The 26,974-nt window shown below is 39.9% G+C and overlaps 1 protein-coding gene across 1 annotated transcript in view; it reads left to right on the plus strand.

Annotated features, from left to right (window-relative positions):
- The window catches only part of glcci1a (glucocorticoid induced 1a), a gene marked incomplete at its 5' end in the record, with an annotated part of 31,531 nt that extends 14,458 nt beyond the window's left edge, over positions 1-17,073 (plus strand). Inside the window, 6 exons of the mRNA XM_042228920.1 lie at positions 381-427; positions 647-703; positions 8,699-8,851; positions 8,957-9,167; positions 13,817-13,937; positions 14,020-17,073. Coding sequence (XP_042084854.1) covers positions 381-427; positions 647-703; positions 8,699-8,851; positions 8,957-9,167; positions 13,817-13,937; positions 14,020-14,329 — 899 coding nt within the window. The remainder of the gene's footprint in view (positions 1-380; positions 428-646; positions 704-8,698; positions 8,852-8,956; positions 9,168-13,816; positions 13,938-14,019) is intronic.
- Positions 17,074-26,974: the final 9,901 nt, after the last annotated feature.

Below are 26,974 nucleotides of genomic sequence, written 5' to 3' on the forward strand. Positions count from 1 at the left end.
TGGATGACTGGATGTGTAAAGCGCTTTGCGGTCCTTAGGGACTAGAAAAGCATACCATTTACCATTTGTTTCCTGTATTGAAAATGTATTTTAACATTTTTTTTTAGTTTGATTTGATTTGTTTGTCTTGGAGCAGCTGTGACCATGTAATTATCTCTGGCATCATGGATAATTCCTCTGCAAGCACAGATACAAGAAGTCTTCATACTATAATGCAACTCATGTTGCACAGTGGAACAAATATGGATAGCAAATAATCATCTGGAATATCATTTTAATGTTTTACAGAGATTTTAATGAATTTTACTTTTTTATTTTGAGATTAGGTTTTATTCTGTGGACTTACTCTCTGGACACTATAACTGAACGGTGACCTTGAGATCCACATGTGCACTACTCATCTTATTTGAAAGATAAATCCACACAGGTGAGCCCACACACTTCATATATTCTATGAATCTGTTATCCCCAGAAGAGATAAATTCATTATGGTTTAGGAAAAGGCAGGTTTACTTATTTATTCCACGTCTTGACTAAGATGTTGAGAGTTATTGCTAGTCAGAACAATTTCATAACACACACTCATTGAGGTGTTGTAGGGAAAACAGTTTTAAGTTAACAGTTATTAATCTGCTGCTGTGTTCAGACACCTGGATGTTGGAGTGACGAAACGCGAAAGAAAGAAGACCATTCAATTTGCTCTGCATCCTGAGGCAGTGCTGACGAGTTCAAAGAGGAATGATACTAAACGCTTGAAAGGAAATGGTCCTTACTTTGATAGGCAGAACTATCAGCTATAAGCTTTAATATGAAGCTGAAATTGAGAAATTGAGCAAATCACAAATGTCTACAACCCTTGTTGCCCTTTTTAAAAAGCTATTCACGAGAGAAGACTCACTGTCATATAGTCTCTAAACCAGGAATATCAAACTCATTTTACATTGTTGGCTACATACAACCCACTTTAATCTTAAATTGGTTGAACCAGTGTAACTGCCCTTTCTGTCAAAAAGAAATCTGTCAGCACAACTCTTTGAGTTTAAATTGTAAGAAATAAATGTGCAACATTTCAGAAAAATTTCGAGTTGCTCATTGAAAAAAAAAAGTCTATTGTAATTGAAAAACAGAAACTTTTCTGTTATTTAATTGTTTAATCTCTGATTAATTACTTTAGTATGACTGACTGTGGGGTAGGGCTGCTCGATTATGGCAAAAATGATAATCACGATTATTTTCACTGAAATTGAGATCTCGATTATTTGACGATATTTATTTAACAATAACAATGTGTTGAATAATGACTTTAAAGATTGTCAAAAATAATATAAAATAGTGTGCAAATACTGATAACAGTGCAAATGTTTGCAATATAAAAAATAAATGAAAAATGTAAACATCTATGTTTAGTGAACTTTGCAGTGTTGCTCTGTGGTGCAGCTACGACACTGTAGCAAAGTTTACACACTGTGTCTACTTGATCCACGTCTGACTGAACCCATAATGTTTCCACACCACTGAAGTTTTTTTACCTCTTTTCAACCAACGGCAGTCACTCTCCTCTCCAAATAACTTCTGCTTAGCTTTCCGAGCTTCCCTCGGGTCCTCTTAATTGTTGTGACGCGTGTTCGAAATGCAGAGAGGTGCGCTCGATTTGCCACACGGAGCAGCGCGAGAGTAAAGCACGAGGAGGGGCTAATAATCGGCTCCGTCATTTTTAATGATCGCTGAAAGCCCAGATCGTAATCGAGATTAAAATTCGATTAATTGAGCAGCCCTACTGTGGGGTAAGTCTGAAGTTTAGCTTTCTATAGAAGCTGATTTCTGATAAAATTATCACACGTTAGACTACTAATCCATCTGATACTGAATTATATGACTTGGTGGTAGGGCTGGGCCATATTATACCGTTCACGGTAATACCGGTAGAATGTTAGGCAACGATAAGAAAATGAAATATTGCGATAGAAGATGGGTAAAACGCGCATGCGCAGTGCATTTGTTTTCATACGCACATGTCCGAAAAAGACGGCCGGATGAGGAAAGGGTCGGGAACGGTAACCGAAGGTGGGGAGGCAACAGGTGGAGAATGGGGGAAAGCGGATCGTTGAGTGAAACGGATGAACCAGAATTGGTTTGTAAAAATGGTGCAGCTTCAGTGATGTGGAACTGGTTTGGTGTTTGTCCGTCAGATACCCAAAAGCACTATTTTTTTGTAGAACATGCAAGCGGGCCGTCGTTATTTCGTATTTGTCGGACTAAGGTGCTCGTAAATCTGGGAGTAATCTGGGTCCTAAACTCCCATATACTGGTCCAGGTCAAACGAACACTGCAAGACATCATGAGAGTTAAAAACTGTCTAAATTCTTTCATCTTTAATAAAACGATCAGCATTGCTGCTTTACCAGGTGTAACTATGAAGTTTGACATCCAGGCATCCATGAAAACAGAATTTATTACATTTAACAGAGTTAGAAGTTAGCGGAAGTTAGCTCGCTAGTTTTGCTTGTTACCTAAGCATGATATAGAGATTGACAGACCACGTGACTTTCGCGCATTGCTTTGTGGGTACCCGTGGCAACAAAATCAAAACACTGCATCAAGTGCTAGTATTTCCAGCACCGGTAATCATTAATTCTGCGGTTTTAATCCCTACTTGCATTTTATTTGCCCCAAAAACAGTGATGTACAAAACGACGGAGAACACAGCAGGGCCGTACAAAGACAGACTTGACGAAAAGGCAAAAAAAAGGACGAGGAAAAAAATCAAAGGCGTGAAAGGGTCAGACCCATACGAGCATAGAGAGTGTAGTAAGGACGTTAGCGTGCTGCCCAACTTTCATCACGGACATATTTATTATTATATGGTCCTAAGTGTGAGTGCATACACTCACAAAATGTTTAGTAACTTTAGATCCCTGCAACAAGCCCAGGTCCAGTTTACTTTGGTGATTTGGACTGTTCCATTTCACCGCTGTTGTTAATTTTTTTTCCTTTATCTCCTGTACAGGCTAACGCAATCTATTTGTCGTTTCAGGTTGTAGTGTTACACAACATTTTCAGATCTAATAGAAGTAAAATGAGTGTTTTGTAATTCAATTTATTGTCTTTACTTATAACTGGCATTATTGTTTGATTCTATTATAGAATCTTACAAGAAAGAGGCAAAATTGTATTTGATTATGCTTTATCAGCTGCTTCGGTAAAAAACAAATCAACAATGCAAAAAAAAAAATAGCAAAGCAACATACTGGAAAACAGTTATTCATCACTTGCTTGCTTCAGTACAACACTTGGGCACATACATGCGGGACTTTTTGTGGCTGTTTTGATATCGCTCTCTCTCTTAACCGATCAAATCTGGCTGTGGTAGCAGCTTTAAACTCGGTATGACCCAGGTTGATAGAGGGCGGCCCAGTCTGGATCGCATTCCAGCATTTTGTAGGCTGGTTTTCCTACACAACAAACATTAGCCCGCAAAGCCACAGTGAACAAAGCAGCAACGAATTCAATTCAAATCAATATAACACTTAATTGTTGATGTAGGTTACAAATATGTTATGATAAACTACGTAATAACTACTAGAAGACTTACCTTTGTGTAAATGCTTGGAGCAGACTAACATGTGAGCTGGAGTGTTCTGGAACGTTATATTTGGTCTTCGAATGGCTGCAATCCAGGCCATCCGTCGGCTCTTTGTTACTTCGGAAACATGGCTAACAATTTCTCTTCAACGACGTAATCCGATAACAACCGATCTCTTTACCCGTCGGCTTCCCGTGGCTGTCATGCGACCGGCTATTGCAGTTAATAATACAACAGCTTCTTGACATTTTTGTGTTTCTTTTTATCGCTGAGTGACTGATTTCAATTGAAAGCCTGCGTGCTGCTAGTACCGCTTGCCACGAGTTCCCAGAATCCTTTGCGGTTTCTATCCCAGGAATGACGTCACATTTTCAATCTCTATAGCATGTTCTGACTGAGAGATTTCTGAAAAAATTCAAGCGTACAGCTCTGCTATCACTTCCAACATAAATGAAGACAGAAAACTAAACAGCAGTGACGTTTGTAGAGGTTACTGAAGTTGGGCTAGCTGGTATATAATGATGTGCTACGTGATCGCTAGTGACACAGCTATGTTAGCATAACATAAACAGTGAAGCTGGAGGATGAACACTAACACTTTTCCACTCTATAAAAGTTAACGTGAAGGTTCCTGATAGGTTAGAGACAAATGCAATCGCATGGCAGGATGCTGTAAACGGACCAAACTTCAGTCAGGAGAACAACTGAGATAATCCATCCACAATACGAGGTTAGTCATTAATATACTGCAACAACATGGGAATAGAGCAGCTGGCATGAGAATCAACATTAATGAATCAATGGTACAGAAGTGGAGGAAGCAAGAAGAATGAGTTTAATAAAGTTTGATTTATCTGACTGCTTTGTTTCGCTTAATGTGCCTTATAATCCCGTGCACCTTATGGTCCGAAAAATATGTACTGCACACTGCAGTTTAATGTTGCAAAGCACCTCTTTTTAACTTCAGTGGATATTATACATGGTTATGCTCAGGATATGTCAGCCCAGTTTCTACTGGAAATGCCTTTTGGTTAAACTTTCAGCAAGGAATTTGCATTTGCACTGTTACATTTTTATAAAGCTTTAATGTACATAAAAACCAGCTTCTTGTTTAAGTGAAAATAAATGGAAGGTTGTCTTTTTGCGCTAGTAATGTTGTGGAGTTGTATTTTGTCTCGCATCAATTATATCGTCAGTTATATCGTTATCGCAAATTTTCAAATATATATCGTGATAAATATTTTTGGCCATATCGCCCTGCTCTACTTGGTGGACTAGTGCTGGCATATTCCATTACTTCATTTTGGAGCTTTGCTCACTACAGAAAGGGAAGTGATGAGTGGCTGACTGAGGTGAATGTAAAGAGATTTGTCTGGCTGTGTGGTTTCAGTCTGTAACTACTGTGCAAGGTCACATCGTGTTCAAATTTGTGACTGTTGTATGTCACCATTTCATGGTGTCTGCTCTCACAGCTTCTTGTGTTTTCCTTTGTAATTCCAGCAGAGTGCAAAGCTCCAGCACAGTAAAGAAGAACCCCTCAGTAAAGGCTGACTCTTCCAAGTACATTACAGCATCAGCACCCTGCCCTGACTAGTACCATCAGCCATCTTCACCTCAGTCATCCACTCTCAGGTATCTCTGATAACCTTGTCAAGCAGACTTTGATTTTAAGAGCCAAGTGTCCTGTAATGGCCATACATTAAATGAATGTAAAAAATAAAGAAGTTAAAATGTACATAAAGACAAGTGAAACATATCTGCAAATGTGACCTTGTCAGACTGCATGCCACCGATTGGCTAGTCAGTGGCATCACTCACCTTCACGAAAATCAAAACCGCCAGACAACAAGACAAATGGCTGCACAACAAACAACACTGTGGTCCCTGAGGCTGACAAAAAACCACAGACCAAGCAACACCAATGTCATTGCCTCGACATCCTGCTTTTATTTTGTCATCTGTGTCACATACAAATGATGTAACAGGACATTTGGCTGCGTTGCTATAATGACCCCACGCACATTAGGTGGTACTTGATTGTAATAGAAAATGAGCCAAATTGAGTAGGTATTGTTGGAAAGGGTACGAAAGCCCTGCTCGGCTCAAATCGACTCGACTTCACTCTGTTTCAGCCGTTTTCCATTACCTCGGTGTACTTGGGGTTATTCTAGCAATGTGGCCAAAAGTCCAGTGACATTATTTGTATCATTTGTGTCTTTTGCTATATGCAACACAACAATGGAGAATGTCAAGTCAATGCTATACCTACTGCTCAGTCTCTGGGTGTTTGTCATATAGACCTCAATTACAGTACAGCTTCCCACAGCTTGGCCACAACCAAGACCAAAGCCCAAAACGAACTCAGAGTAGCTTCCAGTGTTGCTCTGAGAGTGAGCCTTTCCCCTATTCCACCCAGGCTGGATCTGATTAGGTCTCAGAGGCAGGCTCTAGTGTCTCATTAAGAGGTGAACATAAAAATGGGCTGTTGTGACTGTTTGTTGTTGTTCATTTGTCTCAAATATAAAGAGTAACTTCTGGTTCTGCCAATGAAAAAAAGGTTTACTGCTGAAGCAACTTTCAGATTCACTCATAGGCATAAGGCTATATTTTCTAGGGCTCGCAAAATTTCAAAATCCCTGGTAGCCCTTCGGGCAGGGACTCTTCAGTTTTTGGTAGCCCAAAATAAATTTAAGTAGCCCGAATAAAAAAAGAGAGCAATTTTTTGATTGATGTTTTGTTTCTTTTACAATATTATACATTAAAGTATAATATTGTAAAGGAAACAAAACATTAATCAAAAAATAGTTGAAACACAAATTACAACTTGTATAAAAATTACAATCATCAACTCAAATACTTGGTTCTAATTGAACAGAAATTTCTATGAACTTGTAAGAACTGTGTAGGACATGGATCAGTCTGTGTCAGATCCTGAATTTGACATTTCCACTGAAGTCACGGGTAAGAGACAAGTGGAACCAAGATCGAGGCCGTTTGCTTTTTGAAGTTTGCACAGACTGCTGCATTTTGCCAGTGGTAGTTCACTCTTTGCAACATAGTAGCTGTTCTAAACAGATTTTTCAGGTTTATTTTTAGTATGTTATTTGCAATTGGTGTTTGTTCTGGGAAAGATATTGCAGACTGAGCAATAATGCATTTCTTGCATTTCTCATGGGTTCTAATGGGGGCCTTTCTTAAAATTACTGGTCCCAGTAACAAAGGCGCTTGTCGACTCAGAAAAAGAGAGAAAACCAACAACACACCCGGCAGAACATTATGTTATTTACACGGGTGCACATAAGTGGTCCGCAGGTGCGCATTCGCTGTCAAAATAAAAGATGCGCACCAGATAAGAAGTTGCAACGCGCGTTTGCGTCCATATAAAAAGCTGTTTTTGTCCTAGAGTGGGATTTTTAACGGCACATTCTGCACCACATCTCTGTGCGTTCATCATTTGTTTGAAGCCAGCTCACCTCCTGCAACCACTTTTCCGAGAATACGCGCTTCTTTTGTGGTTCGGACTCCTGACATTTCTTTGGAGGTGGAGGAAAACCAAAGTAATTGCTTAAAGGAGCTTCTTCGACATCTTTAAGAGTTCTAAACAAATGTCTGTCCTCCTCCAGAAAAACTTCTCTTGTGCGTGTTTTTTATTTTGACAGCGAATGTGCACCTGCGGACCACTTATGTGCACCCCTGGTTATTTAGCTCGTCATATTGCAGCCACAGAAATTCTTTTGTCCATGAAACCATAAAGCTGCAGTTTCTTTTTGCCTTATAGTCTGATTTGTCATAACTTTTCTGTTTTGTGGTAAGCTTTTCTTTGGCTGTCACTTCTTCACCCTGACCTGTCTTATCTGGCTCAGGAGAACTAAAATATATATCCTGCTGCTTTTACACACGGACTCACATAAACTCAGCGATTCTCTGCGCGATCAACCTCTCACATGTTTAAGCTGCGGGAGATTTCACTTGTCATGTTTCCATAGTAAGCTAACGATTGATAAGACGATGTCAGAGGAATTGGTGCACAAATTATCGTCACTCACCAATCAGTGCTGTCGCTCTCTATACACAGTTCGCGGGATTGCAAAGTGAAAGCAAAAAAGAAGAAAATTCAAACGCGATTTCAATATGTCACATATTGACAGTGGCTCACCGATGCCAATGACATAATTACCCAGCTACATTTCTGAAAGAATGCAAAAGCATTGACATATATTTTTCCTTCCTACGATAGGCCGACGGGCAGGGCAGAGATAGATTTTGGTAGCCCGACTGGACAAATCGCTAGCCCGACGTCCCAGGGCTAGCGATTTTGCGAGCCCTGTTTTCATTTGCACTTTAAGTTTTAAAACTGTTTATTTATTCGTTTAATTAGAAAATTATTTTGAATGTATTTATTTTATCAAGACAATATTTATCCAATTTCTATTTTCCCATTTTGTCCTGGTCTCTTTTGCTGGAGTAAAATTGAATTATTCATTATTTTTGTGTTATTACGCCTGACTTGAATCTTTCAATTTCTACTTGAAGTTTGATTTGTTCCATGTATTGTTAACCTGTTTGGCATTTTGTTTTATGTGCAGGTTCACTTGCACATAATAAATAAATGTCTTTGTGATTCTTGCATTGCATCATCATGTTTATTTTACAAGGTTTTAGCTGTTAAAATCAAGTACATTTGATTTAGTTATTAAATATAAATCACCTGTACTGAATAAATTGATGAGCAACATCAGTTTATTCAATACAGTGTTAATATCTGAGTGGGCCCCGAGCCACTTTGTGGTGGAACAGTTGGGCCCCGAGGTAACAAAGGTTAAGAACCCCTGATATAGAGGGACTGTGGTGTTGGGTTTTGTACAGCCATTTCCCCTGTTGCCGGGTTTCATAAATGGGTTGCTTGCTTGGAACCCTGGCTGAACCGTTATTCAGACAGTACCTGGTACCAGGTAATCCCACCTAATACAAAACCCCAAAATTGAATTAAGTCGAGCCAAGTAGGTACTAGTGGAAAAGAGACATTACGGAGCTGAGAAGTGGCTATAGTGAAGCTGGAGGTGTGTGTGTGTGTGTGTGTGTGTGTGTGTGGGTGTGTGCGTGTGCTCGCTGCAGCAGTTTTCCATGTCGAAGTCTGCCCAGATGCCACTGTCCAACATCACTGTGCCAAAGCCCTCGATCTCCAGGGTGCCCAGCAGCATGGAAGGCATCAACCATGAGCTGGAGAAGGTCTTCATTAAAGACAATGGAGATAAGGAGGAACTTAAGGTGGGGCTCAGTTTCCATTTTCAGCATGGTATTTTAGTAAACCTGTGACTTGTGTCACTGCCATCTCTTGACTGAGCTTTGAATCTTATATTGTTTTCTCTGCAGTCCCTGGAGGTTCCCGATGGGCGACGAGCACCTTTCCCTCCACAGCAGCGCAGCAGCAGCACCCGCAGTGTGGACACCCAGACCCCCTCAGCTCCTGGCCGGTCCAGCAGCTGCTCTAGCCTGTCACCATCCCCCTCGCCAGCCTGCCCACTGGGATCACATGATGGCAGTCCTTACTCCACAGATGATCTACTATATGACCGAGATAAAGGTAAGCAACGCTAAGGTCCTACTGAAGTGTCCACAAAAAGTAGCTGCTGGGGTCAAGGGATTTGTTCCTATCCTGACCAGATCCTGGAGGAGATCACGAAAACTCTACAGTATTGCAAAGCAATGGAGTAAATCAAATGCAGACCATAGCCTATATTGGTTATGTAACATCTTTTGATGATAATGGAAACTTAAACCTATAGAGGTGTGAATTCAAAATTCTCTGCCACTAGTCCATTTTGGTGAAATTTCATTGCAGAAACTCAAATTGTTGTCAGCAGTTTGTATGGCCTTCATGTGCTTGTATGCATGGAGGCATACTCCTAATGAGTCAACAAATGGTGTTCTGGGGGGGATCTCCTCCCAGATATGACCCAGGGCATCACCGGGTTTCTGGACTGAGATGTTCTGCAATTCGATGGCGTCAGATGGACCAAAACATAATGTCCCAGTGGTCTTCTTCTTCATTTAGGTTAGCGGAGCATGGAAGCCAGTCTTTCATCCTCCAGGAACTACCTGCATATTCTGACCACATGAGCCTGGACATTGTCATGCACCAGAACCAACTGCACTAGCATGTAGGGTCTGACAATGGGTCCAGAGATGTCATCCCAATATAATAGCAGTCAAAGTGCTGTTGCCAAGCCTGTAAAGGTTTATCCATCCCTCCATCCATATGCTGCCCCATACCATCACTGACCCACCGACATACCAGTCACTTTGTTACGGGCAACATTCAGAAGCGCCTTGAGGCGACTTATGTTGTGATTTGGCGCTATATAAATAAAATTGAATTGAATTGAACATTCTGTGGCTTCTCCAGACCTTTGCATGTCTGTCACATGTGCTCAGGGTGAACCTGCTCTTATCTGTGAAAAACACAGAGCACCAGTGGTGGACCTACCAATTTTGATATTCTGCGACAAATGCCAGTAGGGCAGTTCTAGTGCTGGACACTAGATGTCACCAGATATCACCTCATGCTACCGGGAGTGACACTGACCCCAGTCAACTGCAAAACAGACAGAAAAAATTTGGAGCAAAAAATATCAGTTGCCTCCACCTTTAAAACCATTCTTGTTTTGGAGGTTGTGTAATAATATCAATGACGATAGATTAAATAAATACATTTCAGGTAGATGCCTGTGTATTGTAAAAGTCTTCTGTGCTGATTTGAACTGAGTATGTCGTTTGTTCAGTCTCTCAGTTAGTGTTGCGCTCAGTGCATGCCTTACTGTACATCATGTCATTAACACAAACATTTTAAAGGTGATAATTTAGGACTTCAACAATAATCCAGACAGCAACATGGGTTGAGCATCTTAGGGATAGTTAGTTGTGTTGGGAATTAAGCATTTGTCTCATTTTTTTGTGTTATATATGAAAGAAACATCAATATCTGATGACAAGACTTATGAATCGCGGTCCAGCAGTGGGGAGTTTTTTTGCAGTTCAATTCAATTTTATTTATATAGTGCCAAATCACAAGTCGCCTCAAGTAGGCAACACCTCAAACAGTAAAGCTTCATCCATATCAAAACCCAGCAATAGGCAGCAGTACTTGTCCCTGTACAATTCACAGAACCGTCTAATCCACATCTGACTACCGCCAAGCCCACAAGCACCATAACATAGTTTGTTACCTGAAATTGAACAATAAAAAAGGGTTGGAGCAACCTGTCAAAGCTATTTACACTGAAATGAACTTTATACTCAGGTTTTTACTTTTACTGTTTCACAAGGAGTTAAAAAGTAAATGTCCACAATTTAGACTTTAGTTGCAAGATATTTTATTAAAACAATTTAACAAAAATTTAATAAAAGTACAGCTCGGTGTATAATAATCAAATTAACTGAATTGCATTTATCTAATTAACCTAGTCTGAGCTAATGCTAATTATGTTCTGATCCTTTTGAGGAGAATGGTTGGAGCGAATAAATGGATGCACTTATCTCTGTATACCGAGTTGATGATAACCACCCAACAGGAAACCGGCATACCCTTGGCATTCAGTGGCCGTATGGTGTAAACCAAAATCCTTCTGAATTAATCATCTAATGTGGCAAAAACTGAGCAGAGGAAAAGCCAAAAATATACAAACCAATTTGCAGGTTCACAGTTTGGCATCAGTTGATCACTCCAGCGTTGGAATTTGCAGCTGTGACCTCTTAAGATCCCATCTTCTGAACTGCTCATCTCGCAGAAGACAAAAGGGAAGAACCTCATATCTTTTAATTCTTAACAAAGAAACTCCATCACATTTTAACATTCAGTCACATATGCTTCTAATTGACTTCATGTTTCATTTAGTTTATGTAATTGTAATTAAATTAGATTTGTCTTTAGCATATTCTCACATGAGCCTTCATTTTAAAATAATCCCCCTTTTAATTAAAATACAGAGGAATACTTTCTTTCTTGTTTTTCTCTTTAAAACTCTGTTTTTGTCAATCACAGTATACCCAGTTAGACTTTTTTGATAAGTCACACATTTTATAAGTCAGACACACACATAGAATCTTTATTATACTTCGGTTGACTTTTAGCAAATAGGGATAACAATAATAATAAATCTCCAGGGTGGGCCATTTATATGGATACACCGTAATAACATGGGAATGGTTGGTGATATTAAAGTCCTGTTTGTGGCACATTAGTATATGTGAGGGGGCAAACTCCTCAAGATGGGTGGTGACCATGGTGGCCATTTAGAAGTCGGCCATCTTGGATACAACTTTTGTTTTTTCAATAGGAAGAGGGCCATGTGACACATCAAACTTATTGGTAATGTCACAAGAAAAACAATGGTGTGCTTGGTTTCAACGTAACTTTATTCTTTCATGAGTTATTTACAAGTTTCTGACCACTTATAAAATGTGTTCAATGTGCTGCCCATTGTGTTGGATTGTCAATGCAACCCTCTTCTCCCACTCTTCACACACTGATAGCAACACCGCAGGAGAAATGCCAGCACAGGCATCCAGTATCCGTAGTTTCAGGTGCTGCACATCTCGTATCTTCACACCATAGACAATTGCCTTCAGATGACCCCAAAGATAAAAGTCTAAGGGGGTCAGATCGGGAGACCTTGGGGCCATTCACCTGGCACCCATAATGTGGTGGTGCACCATCTTGCTGGAAAAACTCAGGGAACGTGCCAGCTTCAGTGCATAAAGAGGGAAACACATCATCATGTAGCAATTTCAAATATCCAGTGGCCTTGAGGTTTCCATTGATGAAGAATGGACCCACTATCGTTGTACCCCATATACCACAGTGTTAGTGTCAGACCAATAGCGGTGGTTTTGTTTGTTAACTTCACCATTCACATAAAAGTTTGCCTCATCACTGAACAAAATCTTCTGCGTGAACTGAGGGTCCTGTTCCAATTTTTGTTTTGCCCATTCTGCAAATTCTGTGCGCCGATCTGGGTCATCCTCGTTGAGATGCTGCAGTAGCTGGAGTTTGTAAGGGTGCCATTTGTGAGTAGCTAATATCCGCCGAAGGGATGTTCGACTAATGCCACTCTCCAGTGACATGCGGCGAGTGCTACGCTGTGGGCTCTTGCTGAATGAAGCTAGGACAGCCACTGATGTTTCTTCATTAGTGACAGTTTTCTTGCGTCCACATTTTGGCAAATCCAACACTGAACCAGTTTCACGAAACTTAGCAAGCAGTTTGCTAACTGTAGCATGGGAGATGGGTGGTCTCGTAGGGTGTCTTGCATTGAAATCTGCTGCAATGACCCGGTTACTGCGTTCACCAGATATCAACACAATTTCGATCCGCTCCTCACGTGTTAACCTCTTCACATGTCAATGGCTGTGAACAAAGAGAAACTTGTAAATAACTCATGAAAGAATAAAGTTACGTTGAAACCAAGCACACCATTGTTTTTCTTGTGACATTACCAATAAGTTTGATGTGTCACATGGCCCTCTTCCTATTGAAAAAACAAAAGTTGTATCCAAGATGGCCGACTTCTAAATGGCCACCATGGTCACCACCCATCTTGAGTTTGCCCCCTCACATATACTAATGTGCCACAAACAGGACTTTAATATCACCAACCATTCCCATTTATACAGTGTATCCATATAAATGGCCCACCCTGTATATATCTTGTCCTTTGTGCCCGTTTAAGAAATGTTGATTTTATGAAATATCTGCTTTTCATCTTATTATCTTTGAAAGAAACCAGTACAAAATTGACATGGCACAAAAAGGGCAAATATGTGCTTTGAAATGGAACGATATTTATGCACTGCTTTTATTTTCTTACTGACCCCTCAAAGAGTTTCAGACATATAAAGGCAATTTTATATTCAGTGTAGAGTGTTTTGATTTATACACGTTCAGCACTTTATGTACCATCCATGGAGAATTTTGAATCACCCATTAACCTAACATGTCTTTTAACTGTATTCTGTAAGTATCTGTGTTCTCCTGAAAAGCTGAGAGGAGACACTTGAAGTTGCTCACCAATGTCATAATATCTCAGGAGTTTTGGTAGAAATCGAAACTTTAATCAGTTATTATATAAAATATGCATTCACAGTGGATCTGTGTCATTTGAGCAGATGACTGCAGAGAATAGTCTTTACTAATCAATCCCAAAAAAGATAAAAGCATCATATTTCTGTTTTCAGACAATGGAAGCAGCTCACCGCTGCCAAAGTTTGCCTCCTCACCCAAACCCAACAACAGCTATATGTTCAAGCGGGAACCACCAGAGGGCTGTGAGAAGATTAAAGCTTTTGAGGAAATGAGGTATAGATGCTTTGATACTTATACTGAATTTCCTCAGTACTCTGCTGCCCCCTTTAATTCCGCTGAACATGTTTTTGTGCAGCTCCAGGCAGTCCACATCGGCACCCCTCTTCTCCTGCCCTGACAAAAACAAAGTGAATTTCATCCCAACGGGTTCAGCTTTCTGTCCCGTCAAACTCCCTGGCTCTTTACAACTCACCCTTGCATCAGAGCCCGAGGAAGACGAGGACAGCAGGGAAGCAGGTTCTGGCTCTGACCCACACGGAACCACGTCATTCTATGGTGTCCCTACTCAGGTGTCCACGAGCACCAGCACAGATGATCCCCCAGAGGAGCCTGCCTCACCCTCAGAGACATCAGAGTCCCAGACAGACAGCCCGGCCATCAGCTAGACCTGAGCAGAGCTGGCCTCTGTCTCTGGGATGTACACTTGCAACCATCGAGCACCACCACTGACTTTCTCACCAACACCACCTTCTGCTCCACCAGGGGGTCTCTGTCTCTCTGTGCCCACTGTCTCCGTTGCCCTTCTATCTTTGCATGGCGTAGCAACAGTGTCCAGAATATCCACCACAACCAATATGATTTGCTGCCTCAACCTCCTGTCCTGCATAATAAGTGAGCTGCTGTTGGCAGGAAGAGACCTGACAGTTCAAGGGTTCATATGCAGGCGTAGTGAGGAGTGCAACACAATGGATCGGGGAGGGGCATGCATTTTAAGCTGGTAGTGTATTTCTGATGAAATGATGTGTTGTGTTCTGTTTCAACATTCACAGTATGAATAAGCTCTTTAAACATGTATATCCACATATAGCTCTATAAAAAGAAAGAAAAGTCTTTGTTTAAAACTCTATGGCTGTGTTATAAATGGAACAGGAAAGACAACAAGAACAGGATGATGTTTACACTGTCCAGGTCATGTTGTTGAGCTTTTACTTAAATGCAACAAGGAAAACGTTGGAAGAAAAGGAGAAAATGGCCTCAAATGGTTACACGGTGTCAGATCTTGCTTCAGGTATTTCACAATCGGAGTCTATACTCAGGTAATTTGGAATGTATGTCCATAAAAAGCAGAACAGATTCCCTGACATTTATTCCCTCACATTTTCATTAATATACGAATCACTCTTTTCTGTTCAGTGACTAGACCTGAGCTCATGGCTGCAAATAGTGAAGGCTGTTGTGACCTCTGCCATGTGTTGTTGTGGATGTACTGATGGGGATGAGCTTGCCTGTTAAGCTTAATGATAATGTGATTGGCTGATGGTGGAGCAAAAGCAATGAGGATGCAGTAACACTACGTGAAAGTATGAGGAAAATGTTCAAATGCAACCTGTCTTTGAGGAAATAAAACTTTGAGGACGTAAAACTGCCACTGGATTGGCAGATAGACCGCTGCTCAAAGGGTAATTGCGGTTTCCACCCAAAATATTGTGAGCAGCATAAACTTGTTTTTACTTATAACCCAGATGCGTTACCACAACATTTTTTAAAGTTTAGTTTTCCACATCTTAGAATATATTCAGTCAAGCCTGGAGGTTTGACACAGCAAGCTTGCTGTTAAGTGACAGACCTCACTACTCCATAGGACACAGAGATGATAAAAAGCTGGATAAAACCAGGAGAGAATGATTATTGGACTTGTGTTTGTCAGATCCAGACAGAGAGAACTTTAAATAGTGGACCACATCTACTGAATGTCTAAATAGGGAATTCAGAGCTCTGGAGATGTTCCAGTTGTCAGCCGCCACATGGAGGCAGTGTTAAATGTATGGAGGTATATCTCTTAATGATTATGGGTTGCTGATTGCATCACTTCCAAAAGACGTCAGCCCTTTTCAGGCATGAGCTACGTGACCTTACTGTTTTTATCGCTCTGTAGAAGTGACAGCAGCATTCTTTTGGATCGCTACAGTGACTCCCAAAACCTGGAAAGTAGTTTTTCCTCTGAGTGAGCTCTGTAGTATCTTCATTTATAGTTCAATCCAAGCTTTCAAACAAGCAGCAACTGACCTATGCATAGCACTGTTTTCCAGAAGCAGCATGCTTTTGGCGTGTTGATGGACTGCAGGTAAGCATGTTCCCACAGGGTCTGTATTGTTCTAATTCTGACAATCTTTCCAAGTGTAGGTCAAGAGCTACAAAACATGCCAGTGACAGGCAGCTTTTGCCCTTAACGAGTAAGTTGTTTTGTTGCCCCCAGGTGGCCAAAATTAAGAAAAAAGCGTAAATAAATATATAAATCCAGGTAAATTGTGACTGACAGATCAAAGTCTGATTTTCACTATTCATGACGCCTGGTCTGGGATGACACAGTTCTTGTGCAAGTTGAAAATGAATATTTGTACAACCTTTCCCTCCACTCTGGTAAGCTTCGAAACTTACTGTTCTAATGAAATCCATTCCATGAGATATGAGCATGAGAGGTGATTGATTCCTAAATTATGTTTGATCTTTGTTTCTGTACTCAGACCTTTGGTTGCAGCTACAAGAGCGCCTTCTGCTGTATGATGCATAGAGAAAGCATTACACTGGCCGGCCTCGTTTTCACTGTTATTATTATTATTATGGGATGCTGTAGGCACCCTGATGCTACCACCAAACTACAGTACCATAGCATTTCATGTTTTCTGTGCAATGTTACAAACAGACATGAACATGGCCAAGTGTAAATAACCAGTGCATTTTCATCTTACTCATCATTTCTTTGGATAACTGGTGTATTTGTTGAATCCCTGTATTGACACTCCTTTTGTATATACGTTATTTTGTATATACAAGGCTTTTAAGGAGGTTCAATGTCGTGGTTTCTAAAGACATTTCAGCACCTTACCAAGAATTTTAGCTTTCCCAATGTTCCACATATACTTGGCATTGGTAACCTAGATGTGTGCAATAATAGGAAAAAAAATTTAAAAAGAAAAGGTGTTGTCTTTTCGTTCTTTGACACAAATGTCTCATCTCACATTCCTTTGGTTTTGAGCATGAAGGCTGAATCAGCAAGAAGTTTGTTGTTAAAGCCATCAACTGATACAAAACCAGCAATGACCAGAGCACACCACTGGCAGGTCAGAGTGTTCATCAGCTCCTCTTTGTGTAACCAGTAGTGTCAAAGTTCATGCACAATGGCAATAAAGGAAAAAAAAATCTGGATTTTGTCTGTTCATTTTTGTGTTTTATTCATCACAGCTGTGAAATGTGTGATGACATAAGGAACTTTTTTTCTTTTTCTTAGTCTTGTATAGGTCATTAGAAATCAAGAGTTACCTATCTTATGGAGCTGTTCAGCACTTCGGGATTGGTGGGAAAATATAATGGTGGTAATTTTCAGTGTTTTAAAAAGGAGATTTGGTATCTCACCAAAACTGTCCATACTTGGTATAACCACAGAACTTTCTGGTGGAGATTTTTCCAGTTATACAAAAAGATGGATTATTCTGGCTCTTACTACAGCCAAACGGGTGCTGCTAAGACATTGGTGGAAAAAGAACCCCCCTCCCTATGAAGAGTGGCTAAAGACAATGGCTAAGTTGGCGTCTTACGAAAAAGTGACTTATGGTTTATTAGACAAATTGCATCAATATGATTGTATTTGGTCCCCCTTTACAAGCTGGCTTTCTGTAACTTGAGGAACAGAAGAGTAATGACAGAGTGGTGGTGCGGGGATTGGTGTGCGAAGAAAGAATAGGATAACTTTCCTTTGTTTTTGTTGTTGTTTTTGTTTGTTTGTTTTTTTTAAACTATTTATTTATGTAGTTATCCTTAAGTTCTGTTATTGAAGTTTAAAATGAAATAAATAAAAATTGTTGATGACAAAAAAGAAATCAAGAGTTAGCTGAAGCAGGTAGGTCTTCGTGTGTATCTAAGCAGTCTGATATTTGCAGCAATCACCCTGAAAAAAAAGATGATGGTAATTTTGATTAAAAAAGAGAGATGAAGATAGTGGCAAACATATGCACAAATAGTTTAAACATTAACACTTTATTCATTCCATTTTAAATATAATTTGTTTTCCAAGAAAATATTGTGAGGCACTATATAAGTTGAATTGCAACTAGTGAACACCCCACTGGCAGAAATGACTATGAAATTAAATTAGTTTTTAATTATGAACTCATTTTTGCCTTTTTTAATCAACTTTTGACTATGACACATACACTTGTGCCTGTGTGTTTCTTGGGCTAGTTCTTAAAAAGCCTTGTATTCACATCAGTTGTTTAGGTGTACAGTTGTCCACGACGGTCCAGTAACCCGCAATTTCATGTCCAACCCTGAGATGCAATCAAAATCCTACAAGTACAGCCCACCTGAACGAGCATCACTACCTCAGCAGCTGCTCCAGCGCTGCCTAGAAACAAATCCAAGCTCCATTTCTCCAACGAGGGTGATGAGTAAAGCTTCAGACTAAACTCCAGTCATAGTTTGTCAAGGAGCTAAGCCTGACAGCAGATATCTGAAATACGTTTAGAAAGAAATCAAAATTATTAAGAAGACATAGGGAGAGCTTTGGACAGCTCAGTTAAGATGCCGAGTCCTGTCCCGCTTTCTTTTCTTCCCTCCTTCCTTTCTTTCCTTTTAGGTCATCTGAAGTCAGAAAATGTATTTAATTTAAGATGAGATTCAGCAACCAGCGGCAATCCCATATCCCCACAGTGTGCAACCGAACCCTATCCTCCAAGATGATAACACTTGGCCCCACAGAGCAGGGTTTATCAGACACTACCTCCAGAATTTGGAAGAGGAGAGGATGGAAGGGCTTGCCTGCATCCCTAACCTCAACTCCATAAATACGTCATACCAGAATGACCAACAGCAACCACAATGGCTGAGTTGTGACAAATGCCGGTTGAAGAATGGGTTGCTATTCACAGCTCATTGACATTAGCATTGATTTGACAAGTATTTCATACCCAAATACTCAACCTTTGGCCAACCCACAAATATTGTACCTTTTAAGGGGAAATAAACAGGCTTTCTAACAATATAAGATTTCTTGCCAAGAAGCATTGTTACAATGAAGAAATAATCTACTAACCAATAAGTTTATAGTTCTTCACCATATGTGGAAGCTCAGCTAGAGGGCAGTGTGCTCCCTAGACCAGTCATCCTGTCTTTAGTTAATCTGATTTTCTTACCAACTAATCTAACCTCTTTAGTTTAAAATCCATGCGATAATGTTTTACTCTACTGCTATTCTACTTTGTCTCCCTCACATTTATATTTATAGCCAATTTATAATGACTCTCTAACCTAATTTCTTGGTTAGAAATTATGTTAATTATGTGTGCTGAAACCCATAGTGCCACGCAGAAAAGCCCCAGTCAGCATTCAAACAAAGAAATATCACAGCAAGGAAGTTAAGACACGACAGAACATTGTCTAATGAATAGTATAGTTGTTTACCTATTACATAAAGCACTACTACTGTTGTGAACCGGTGCTGTATTTGAATAACAGCTGTTTCATTTGTTTTATAAATTGTAACCTCTGCCCAGCAGTGATATATATCCCCCAGCAGATGGCAGTAGACAACCGGCACCCAGTTGAATTTGGCTGATTTCAGATTTTGTCACAGTTTAGCATGTAAAGGGCTCAAACAGCTGTTTGTATCTCTCATTTTGAGAGCTCCAAACCTCCACCTGTCTTTACAACTAAAACTTGTTCTAGCCGTTGTGCACTAAGGGATATCATAGCACCAACATTTATATTTACATTAGCTTCTAAATTCAGGAAAGGAAATATTTCTCTGCCTGACAGGAACAGTTTCTCTAAACAAAAGCATCATTGGCCCTGTTTCAGCAGCTAATCGGCTTTGTCACAAACTCGATTCTCTGTGCTAATCTCGAGCTTCCAGCACATCCTAACTGAACCTAATAGAACAAAGGTAAGACTCTTTTAAAAGCAAATTAGGGAGCAGAAAGCCTCTTGTAATCCCCAGATTCCCGGCCTTCTGCTTCCTGCTGTGCTGCTGTTTCTCCATTCAGGAGCAGCTCTGTGCAAAATGCTAATCCTCATTTATCAAAGCACAGAGATAATACAACAAATAAGAACCCCAGATATGATGTCTGGTTTTATTAAGACATAGCCACACAGCTGGGTTTGCCCCTCACTCTGAATTCATATTTGGATCAATCAAGCCTTCAAATTATTAGATGCATAAGAGAGTTGTCCCTAATCAGAGCTCTCTCCAATCAGTGCTGCTCACTAAGACAGAGTTAAAAGGTTAAAAGGTTAAAGTCACACTTGCACCAAGAGGCTGCTTCTAAATAACAGATATTTATTCAGACCTTTCAATGAAAATAAAACAAAAATATTTCTCTCCAACCATTCATCTGTTATTTTATCATATTGATTAACTTCACCTGAAATTAAACAAAACATATGAAAATTTCAACAGCGAGCATTTTCCTTACACCCTCAAAATCTCAATTTGAGATAAACACTTATTTTATTGAAATTGTTATTTTTTGTTTTTGTTATTTTTCCTCGTGTGCAGATTTAATTTGATTCTGTAGAAATAAAGCTCAACACTGCTACAATATTTGAATGGGTTTCGGCTCCATGTTGGTACTGAATGTTAGCCCCTGTAGAAGCTTTGGTCCAGGAACTGCTAGTTTGAAATGAGTCAGTATTTCTCCTTTCTTTTTCTGAACACTCTACCCTAAAATCAAATGGAACAGTTGATTTTTCGTTACTTACTCACAAACATGTTTCTCAAATTTGTTGTTTGTCAATATTTTCTAACCTAAATTTGTTTACATTCTACCAACAAATGTAAAACTACCCCAGACCTTGCTTACAAACAAATGGCCAAAGTGAGTGAAAAGACAATTTAAAAAAGCTTTTCATTTGTGCTGATGCGGAAAGATTGCAGTTTGAGCTGTTTAAAAAACTACATAAAACTTATTGCCACTTTAAAAAGATGTTCCTCTGTTTATGCTCACTCCTAGTATAAACAGATGTGTCAACTTTGTCAAATATTGAGTACAATGCTGAAGGAAGCTTTTGTGAAGGCGGAGGACTAAGCAACCAACTCGTCATCTCTGGGGACGTCAGCTGGTCAAGTGGATGGACTGCCACGTTCAGCTCTTTTGTGCATCTGTCTTTTCTCACGGGTCTATTGTGAAGACGAGACAGGCTGATCCCACCTCAGGAATCCAAACCTCCCTGCCTTGTATGCATGTCAGCTACCCCCTTCTCCCTGGGAGGGATTTCATTGTCCTGGTTCTCCTCCCCCTTTCAAATCAGATGCATTGAATGCTACACTGATCAAGGAAAAAGTAATCAAGTGCCCTTTTGTTTTAGCAGCTGCTTCAAAAGAGCAAAATAAATATATGGTAATGAAACCTTATCGTGTGTGCTTCAGATGCTGGCTGTCATGTGGTTTTGCCTTCCAGTGGTGTAGTTCTGTCCAGCCAAGGTTCCCTGCCACAAGATGAAGAGTTCAGCCAGCTGACAGAGATCCAGCACATTCTAATGGGCTGATGCTGCATCATTCACCATAACATCACTCATTTGAATACTGTTTAAAAGCTGGTTTATTAAATTGTTCTGCGTCTCTTTGGTTCTTTTGAGTAACAGAAATCTAAAACCAGAGACTCTTTCTACATTAACAGCAATAAAACAGTGGATCCAGGTCTTTCTGGCGTTTTGACAGGTGATTTGAACCAAAACTGCTCTACCACACGAGCCACAGTATTTCATATTTATTCATTTTGAGTCAAAGGACTGCTTTATTTATTACATCGTAGTCATCTAATTTGAATATCAGAAATGCCTATATGACACTTGAGAGTCATTTTGACACCTGTCAAGATGAAAATGGATCAGAGATCAAGAATTTTGGGGTCCTGATGGCACGTAACATTAATTTCTGTGAGGTGATTCTTTTGTTAGTGGCTTCAAGTGTGAAATGTTAAAGGTCATATAATATGGATCATTTTAATGATCAAGAAAATGACAAAACTATGTGACTCTTTCGACAATTTATTGTGATTCTTAATATTATATCACTTTAACAAAGTAAAACAGACGTTTCTGTTGCCTTTGGTGAGCTTGTTGACACCTGTCAAAATGAAAATGGAACTGAAGTGCCATCGTTGCCCACAAAGAAGACTCTGGGATACAGTACAGCAAAGATCGAGAATTTGGGGGCAATTGTTGGCGTATAACATACAGTTTCTATAAAGTTATCTTTAACATTCACCAAGAAAATTACACAAGTATTTTAAAAACTATGTGAACCATCCAACACAATCTTGGGCTCCTGAATATTATATCACTTTTCAATAAAGTAAAAAGTTGCCCTCGTATCCATTTTTTGAAATACTTTGAAGCATTTAATTGGAGAAGGGCCACAATGGTGGGAATCAGTGTGTGATACTCTGGGTAGTCTTCACTGGTGAGTCTTTGCACCTGTTACCATTAATAGAAGTCCTATTTGAACGCATTGGTATGGACCTCATCAGGCCATTTCACCAGACTGCATGGGGATATCACTTTGTATTAGTTGGGAGGTGAGCAGGAAAACACTGTAAATAAAATGTCACCAACCTGGCAATATTGTGCACATGTTGGGTCCTTTGGTCACAGACTGCTTTTGTCATTTACGCAAGATCTCTAAAATCTGAATCATCCTGTCTCACAGTGATGCTGAAAAACTAGTTCGTGGATTTATTGCTTCTGGGCTGGACTATTCCATTCAATTACATGTTACTTATATAGCAGAAAACCCACAACAACAGTTGCCTCAAGGTGCTAATATTGCAAGGTAAAAACCCTACAATAATACAGAGAAGCCCCAACAATCAGATGACCCCCTATGAGCAAGCACTTTGGTGAAAACTCCCTTTTAACAGGAAGAAACCTCCAGCAGAACCAGGCTCAAGGAGGGGTAGCCATCTGCTGTGACCAGTTGGGGGTGAGGAGAGGGAGAAAGGACAAAAGACATGATGTGGAAGAGAGCCAGAGATTAATAATAACCCATAATTAAATGCAGAGCAGTGTATAAACACATGGTGAGTGAAAAGGCGTGAGAGAAGTAGAAACACTGTGCATCATGGGAAGCCCCGAACAGTCTAAATTTGCAGCATAGCTAAGGTTGGATTGAGGGTCACCTGATTTAGCCTAACTAACTATAAGCTTTATTAAAAATGAAAGTCCAATGTGCTCTATTGGGGTGATACAGTATGAGGTCTTTAAGAAAAGATTCAGTCCAGTTATTCAAGACCATGTATCTGAGGAGGAAGATTTTAAATTCAATTCTAGATTTAACAGGATTTTAACAGAGAGTCAGTGAAGAGAAGCCAATATGGGAGAGTAAGCATCTTTAAAATCAGTTTATTACCGCCACATCACATGGGGACCTATACCTACAGCGCATCCTTGAAACCTCCCACACCCACCTTCCAGATAGAGAGAGAGAGCTGTTCTTCACTTATAAGTCACATGAAGATTTACCTTCCAAGTACATCCTGGAGCCCCCGCCCTCACTCCCCAGAGAGGGGTCTCTTCTTCTCTTCTTCTCTTCTTCTTTTAACAGGAAGAAACCTCCAGCAGAAGGGAGGGGCGACCAACTGGCACATCCAGTGTGGGTGGAAGACAGGACAAAAGACATGCTGTGGAAGAGAGCACAAGATTAATAACAAGTAATTATTACTCTGGTCATTCAGTTCACATTACTCTGTTAAATTACTGATACCATCACTTTGGTCATTTTGTTTATTCTACTTGAATTGCTCTGTTAATACCTTGCTAATATGGCACAAAGCACTTTAACATTCCATTTGCACAATGTGCATTTTAAGTTGTTTTTCTTTTATTTAAATTTACTTATTGTTTGTTTTTGCATAGTCATGCAGCAGTTCAGGACACATTTCACTGTGTGTTGTACTTGCATGACTATGCATGTGACAAATAAAGAATCTTGAATCTTGAACCTTCTTGAATGATGTATGAGTAATGATTCAATGCATAGAGGTCTATTAACACAGTGAATGAGAAAGATGACTGAAGAGGAACTCAGTGCAGCAGCTCCTCGATTCGTGGCCAGTGATTCGTGGTCGTTGATCAGTTGTCAGGACAATTTGCACATTAATGAGGAAATGACCTCAGTCAGGACATATTCCTAGAAATTTTCTAGAATTTTAAGTACAATTACCTCAGTTTTGTCTTAATTTACAAGCAGAAAGTTAGAGGTCATCCAGGTCTTAATATGTTGAACACAATCCTGCAGTTTAACTAACTTAAGATGTACTGTTACTTTTTGTCATTTTTGTGTCAACTTTTCCAGGATACTGGAATGGCATACTGGGCTCAGCTGTTGCCAATGCCATGCTTGGCTGCAACAGCCCAATCTACATAATCCTCCATGCTAGGCAGTAAAAAATAGCTTTGTAACCCCCTTGACCTTTTGATAGTAGATCAAAAGGCAAGCAAACGATTTGCTGGGGGAATGTAAGAAATCAACAGACAGCAAGGCGGAACGGTACGGTGGCCCCTAGAGACAAAGCCCATGCAAACTCCGAAACACGTACAAAATACAAAACACATGCAAACTCCAAAACACAACGGAAGTGCTCCAGGACGCTAGGGGCAGTGTTGAGCTCGATTTGCAAAATAAATGGCAAGTTTGTTGCAAACACATGGGCTGTATCCCGATTGACCCTGTGCACGAGAAAATGCTAACTTCCTGGTTTGAGACCGGATGTGGGGTTGTACATTTCCGGTAGCTTTACTTTGCGGTCAATCGCTACTGCGAAGATATCCTCCAAAATCATGTCCAAAACTCGAAAAAGGAAAAATCGCGTTAAGTTACAAAAAGCAGGAGGTGGGAACACTCACCACTGTTGTGTCATAAAAAATCTAATGATCAATTTTGACGTTTAAAGCGTTTAGATCGATCAGTTGTTTACATCACTCAACACAAGCAGAACTGCATCACTGCAGCAGAAGACACATCGTCCACATTCAGAAGCACATCTCTGTGTAGTGACTGGTCTCATGATTTAAACAGGCAAATGTTCAGCATTCAAACTACAGGTGAACAATAGTCAAACCAGATGTTTCCCCCATTATGTCGAGATCAGCTAGTTAAGTACACACCTACACAGCATGTTAACAAACCATGAAAAAAAGCCACACAAAAATGAATGATTGCTGGTAAGGGTTTCTATACGTTAGTATTTACGAAGGGTATGCTGTGACTTACCTTCAAAATTACAGCGGTCCCTCGCTATAACGCGGTTCACCTTTCACCTCGCTGTTTCGCAGATTTTTTAGTGCAAGTTTGCATGCTTTTTTTTTTTTACGTCACATTGTGTCCTGCGTCCTGATCGCTGCAGACGATCTCCTCCGTGCCGTCTCTCCAGTACAGTACACAATCGCTGCATCGATCGCTAGCAGTGTGACTCTGAAGTGCAGTACTGTATGTCCACTATGTCCACCAAACGTTTTGCACCGTCAAAAAATAAAATTGGCTACTTGATTTCACCTCTCGCTGGTTATTTCTAGAACATAACACCCGCAATAAACGAGGGACAGCTGAGAAATATAACATTTGAATCCATTTTCTCTTTTGCCCTGAGGCGCGGGGAAAAAATATTGACAAGTCGATGAAATGCCCGAGACATCTATAGAAATGTAAATCGCGGCTTGATTCATTCATTTGCTTAACTTGTTTTGGACCGTAAACCAGGCGCGAATAGGGCACCGGAAACAAAGCTCCCCACAGGAGTTTCCGCACCGGAAGTAGCATATGCTAACGTGCACATAGTCTATTCAGGGTCTGCAGCCTTAAGTACGCAGCCTTAACGGTCCACAAGGGCCGCGTACTCAAAGACTGCTAAGGCCGGAAGTGCGAGGCTTGTAGGCTTCTGAAATGGGACGGTCTAGTCTCCGTAGCACTGCCCAGGTTGCCTAGCAACCATGATACTAACCGCTGGAAACGTGTCATACAGCTTTGTTTGACAGAAATGAAGGAGAACATATTTTGTTCATTTGTTTGTTTGTTTCTACAAGAACTTTGTGTGATTTGATAAGTATCTGAGGCTGAGACCACGGGACTGTAAAACATGATTGTTGGGCTTCATTTCTGCACTGAACAGTCATTTAAGATTAGCTAGTAAATAACAATTAGCTCATGTTGTTCATGAGACTAAAGTCATATCACTTTGGTAATGTAAATATAATATGGCCAATATTATAGTTAATATATTAATCATTATTAGTTATTACAGCAGTGAACATGAACTCTGTGTCAAATACTGAGCTTCAGTAAAGATTCAAGTTGCAGTTATTTATATGTCCCATCACCTTAAATCTTCACTCAAAGACAAGTATCTTTGACAGTGCACATATACCTATATATATGTATTGGTCATTGGTATTATATATAAGAGACAAATGTTGTTCCTTCAGTATGTTGGCATTACTAAATTTGGCTCAATGCTTACATATATGTATAAAAAGAAAATGTACGAGCTGTGATAACTGTTTCTGATAAAATGAAGAGTAGACTGATATATGAAATATTCCTTTATTGGGTGAGAAAATCAGACCATGTCATAACTGCTTTAAGTCATACAGAATAGATATCAGAGCCTTAAACAGGCTGACTTCTGCTAAATGGGTCAAACTGGGCAGAAAGTCTACAAACACATAACATCCTTATAGAATATGATGTAACACTATAGATCAACTTACCTCAGAATATATAAAGCATATAAACAATTACAGCAATATGATGCAACAAACACAGCAGTGCTACTAATCCAAAATACTCAAAGCTTCATAGAACTGAAACAAACATTTATTTTTAGCTCCATTCTGCTGCTGATACATACTTTAGGTTTCTGAACATTAAACTTGTTGCTGCCTTTCATAGTGTGTAACTTGAAGGCCCTGAGTACTTTCTCCCACACTGAAAACACTGGAATGATAAAATTATTTGAACATTACCTAATAAGACTGATTCAGGACAGACAATTAGTTATTTTAAACTTTTCTAGCAGTCCTTCACAAACAGGGAACAGTCTGAT

Source organism: Haplochromis burtoni, unplaced genomic scaffold (assembly GCF_018398535.1).
Source record: "Haplochromis burtoni strain Fernald_Lab_line unplaced genomic scaffold, NCSU_Asbu1 Contig_366, whole genome shotgun sequence".
In the NCBI taxonomy this organism is placed as follows: Eukaryota; Metazoa; Chordata; class Actinopteri; order Cichliformes; family Cichlidae; genus Haplochromis; species Haplochromis burtoni.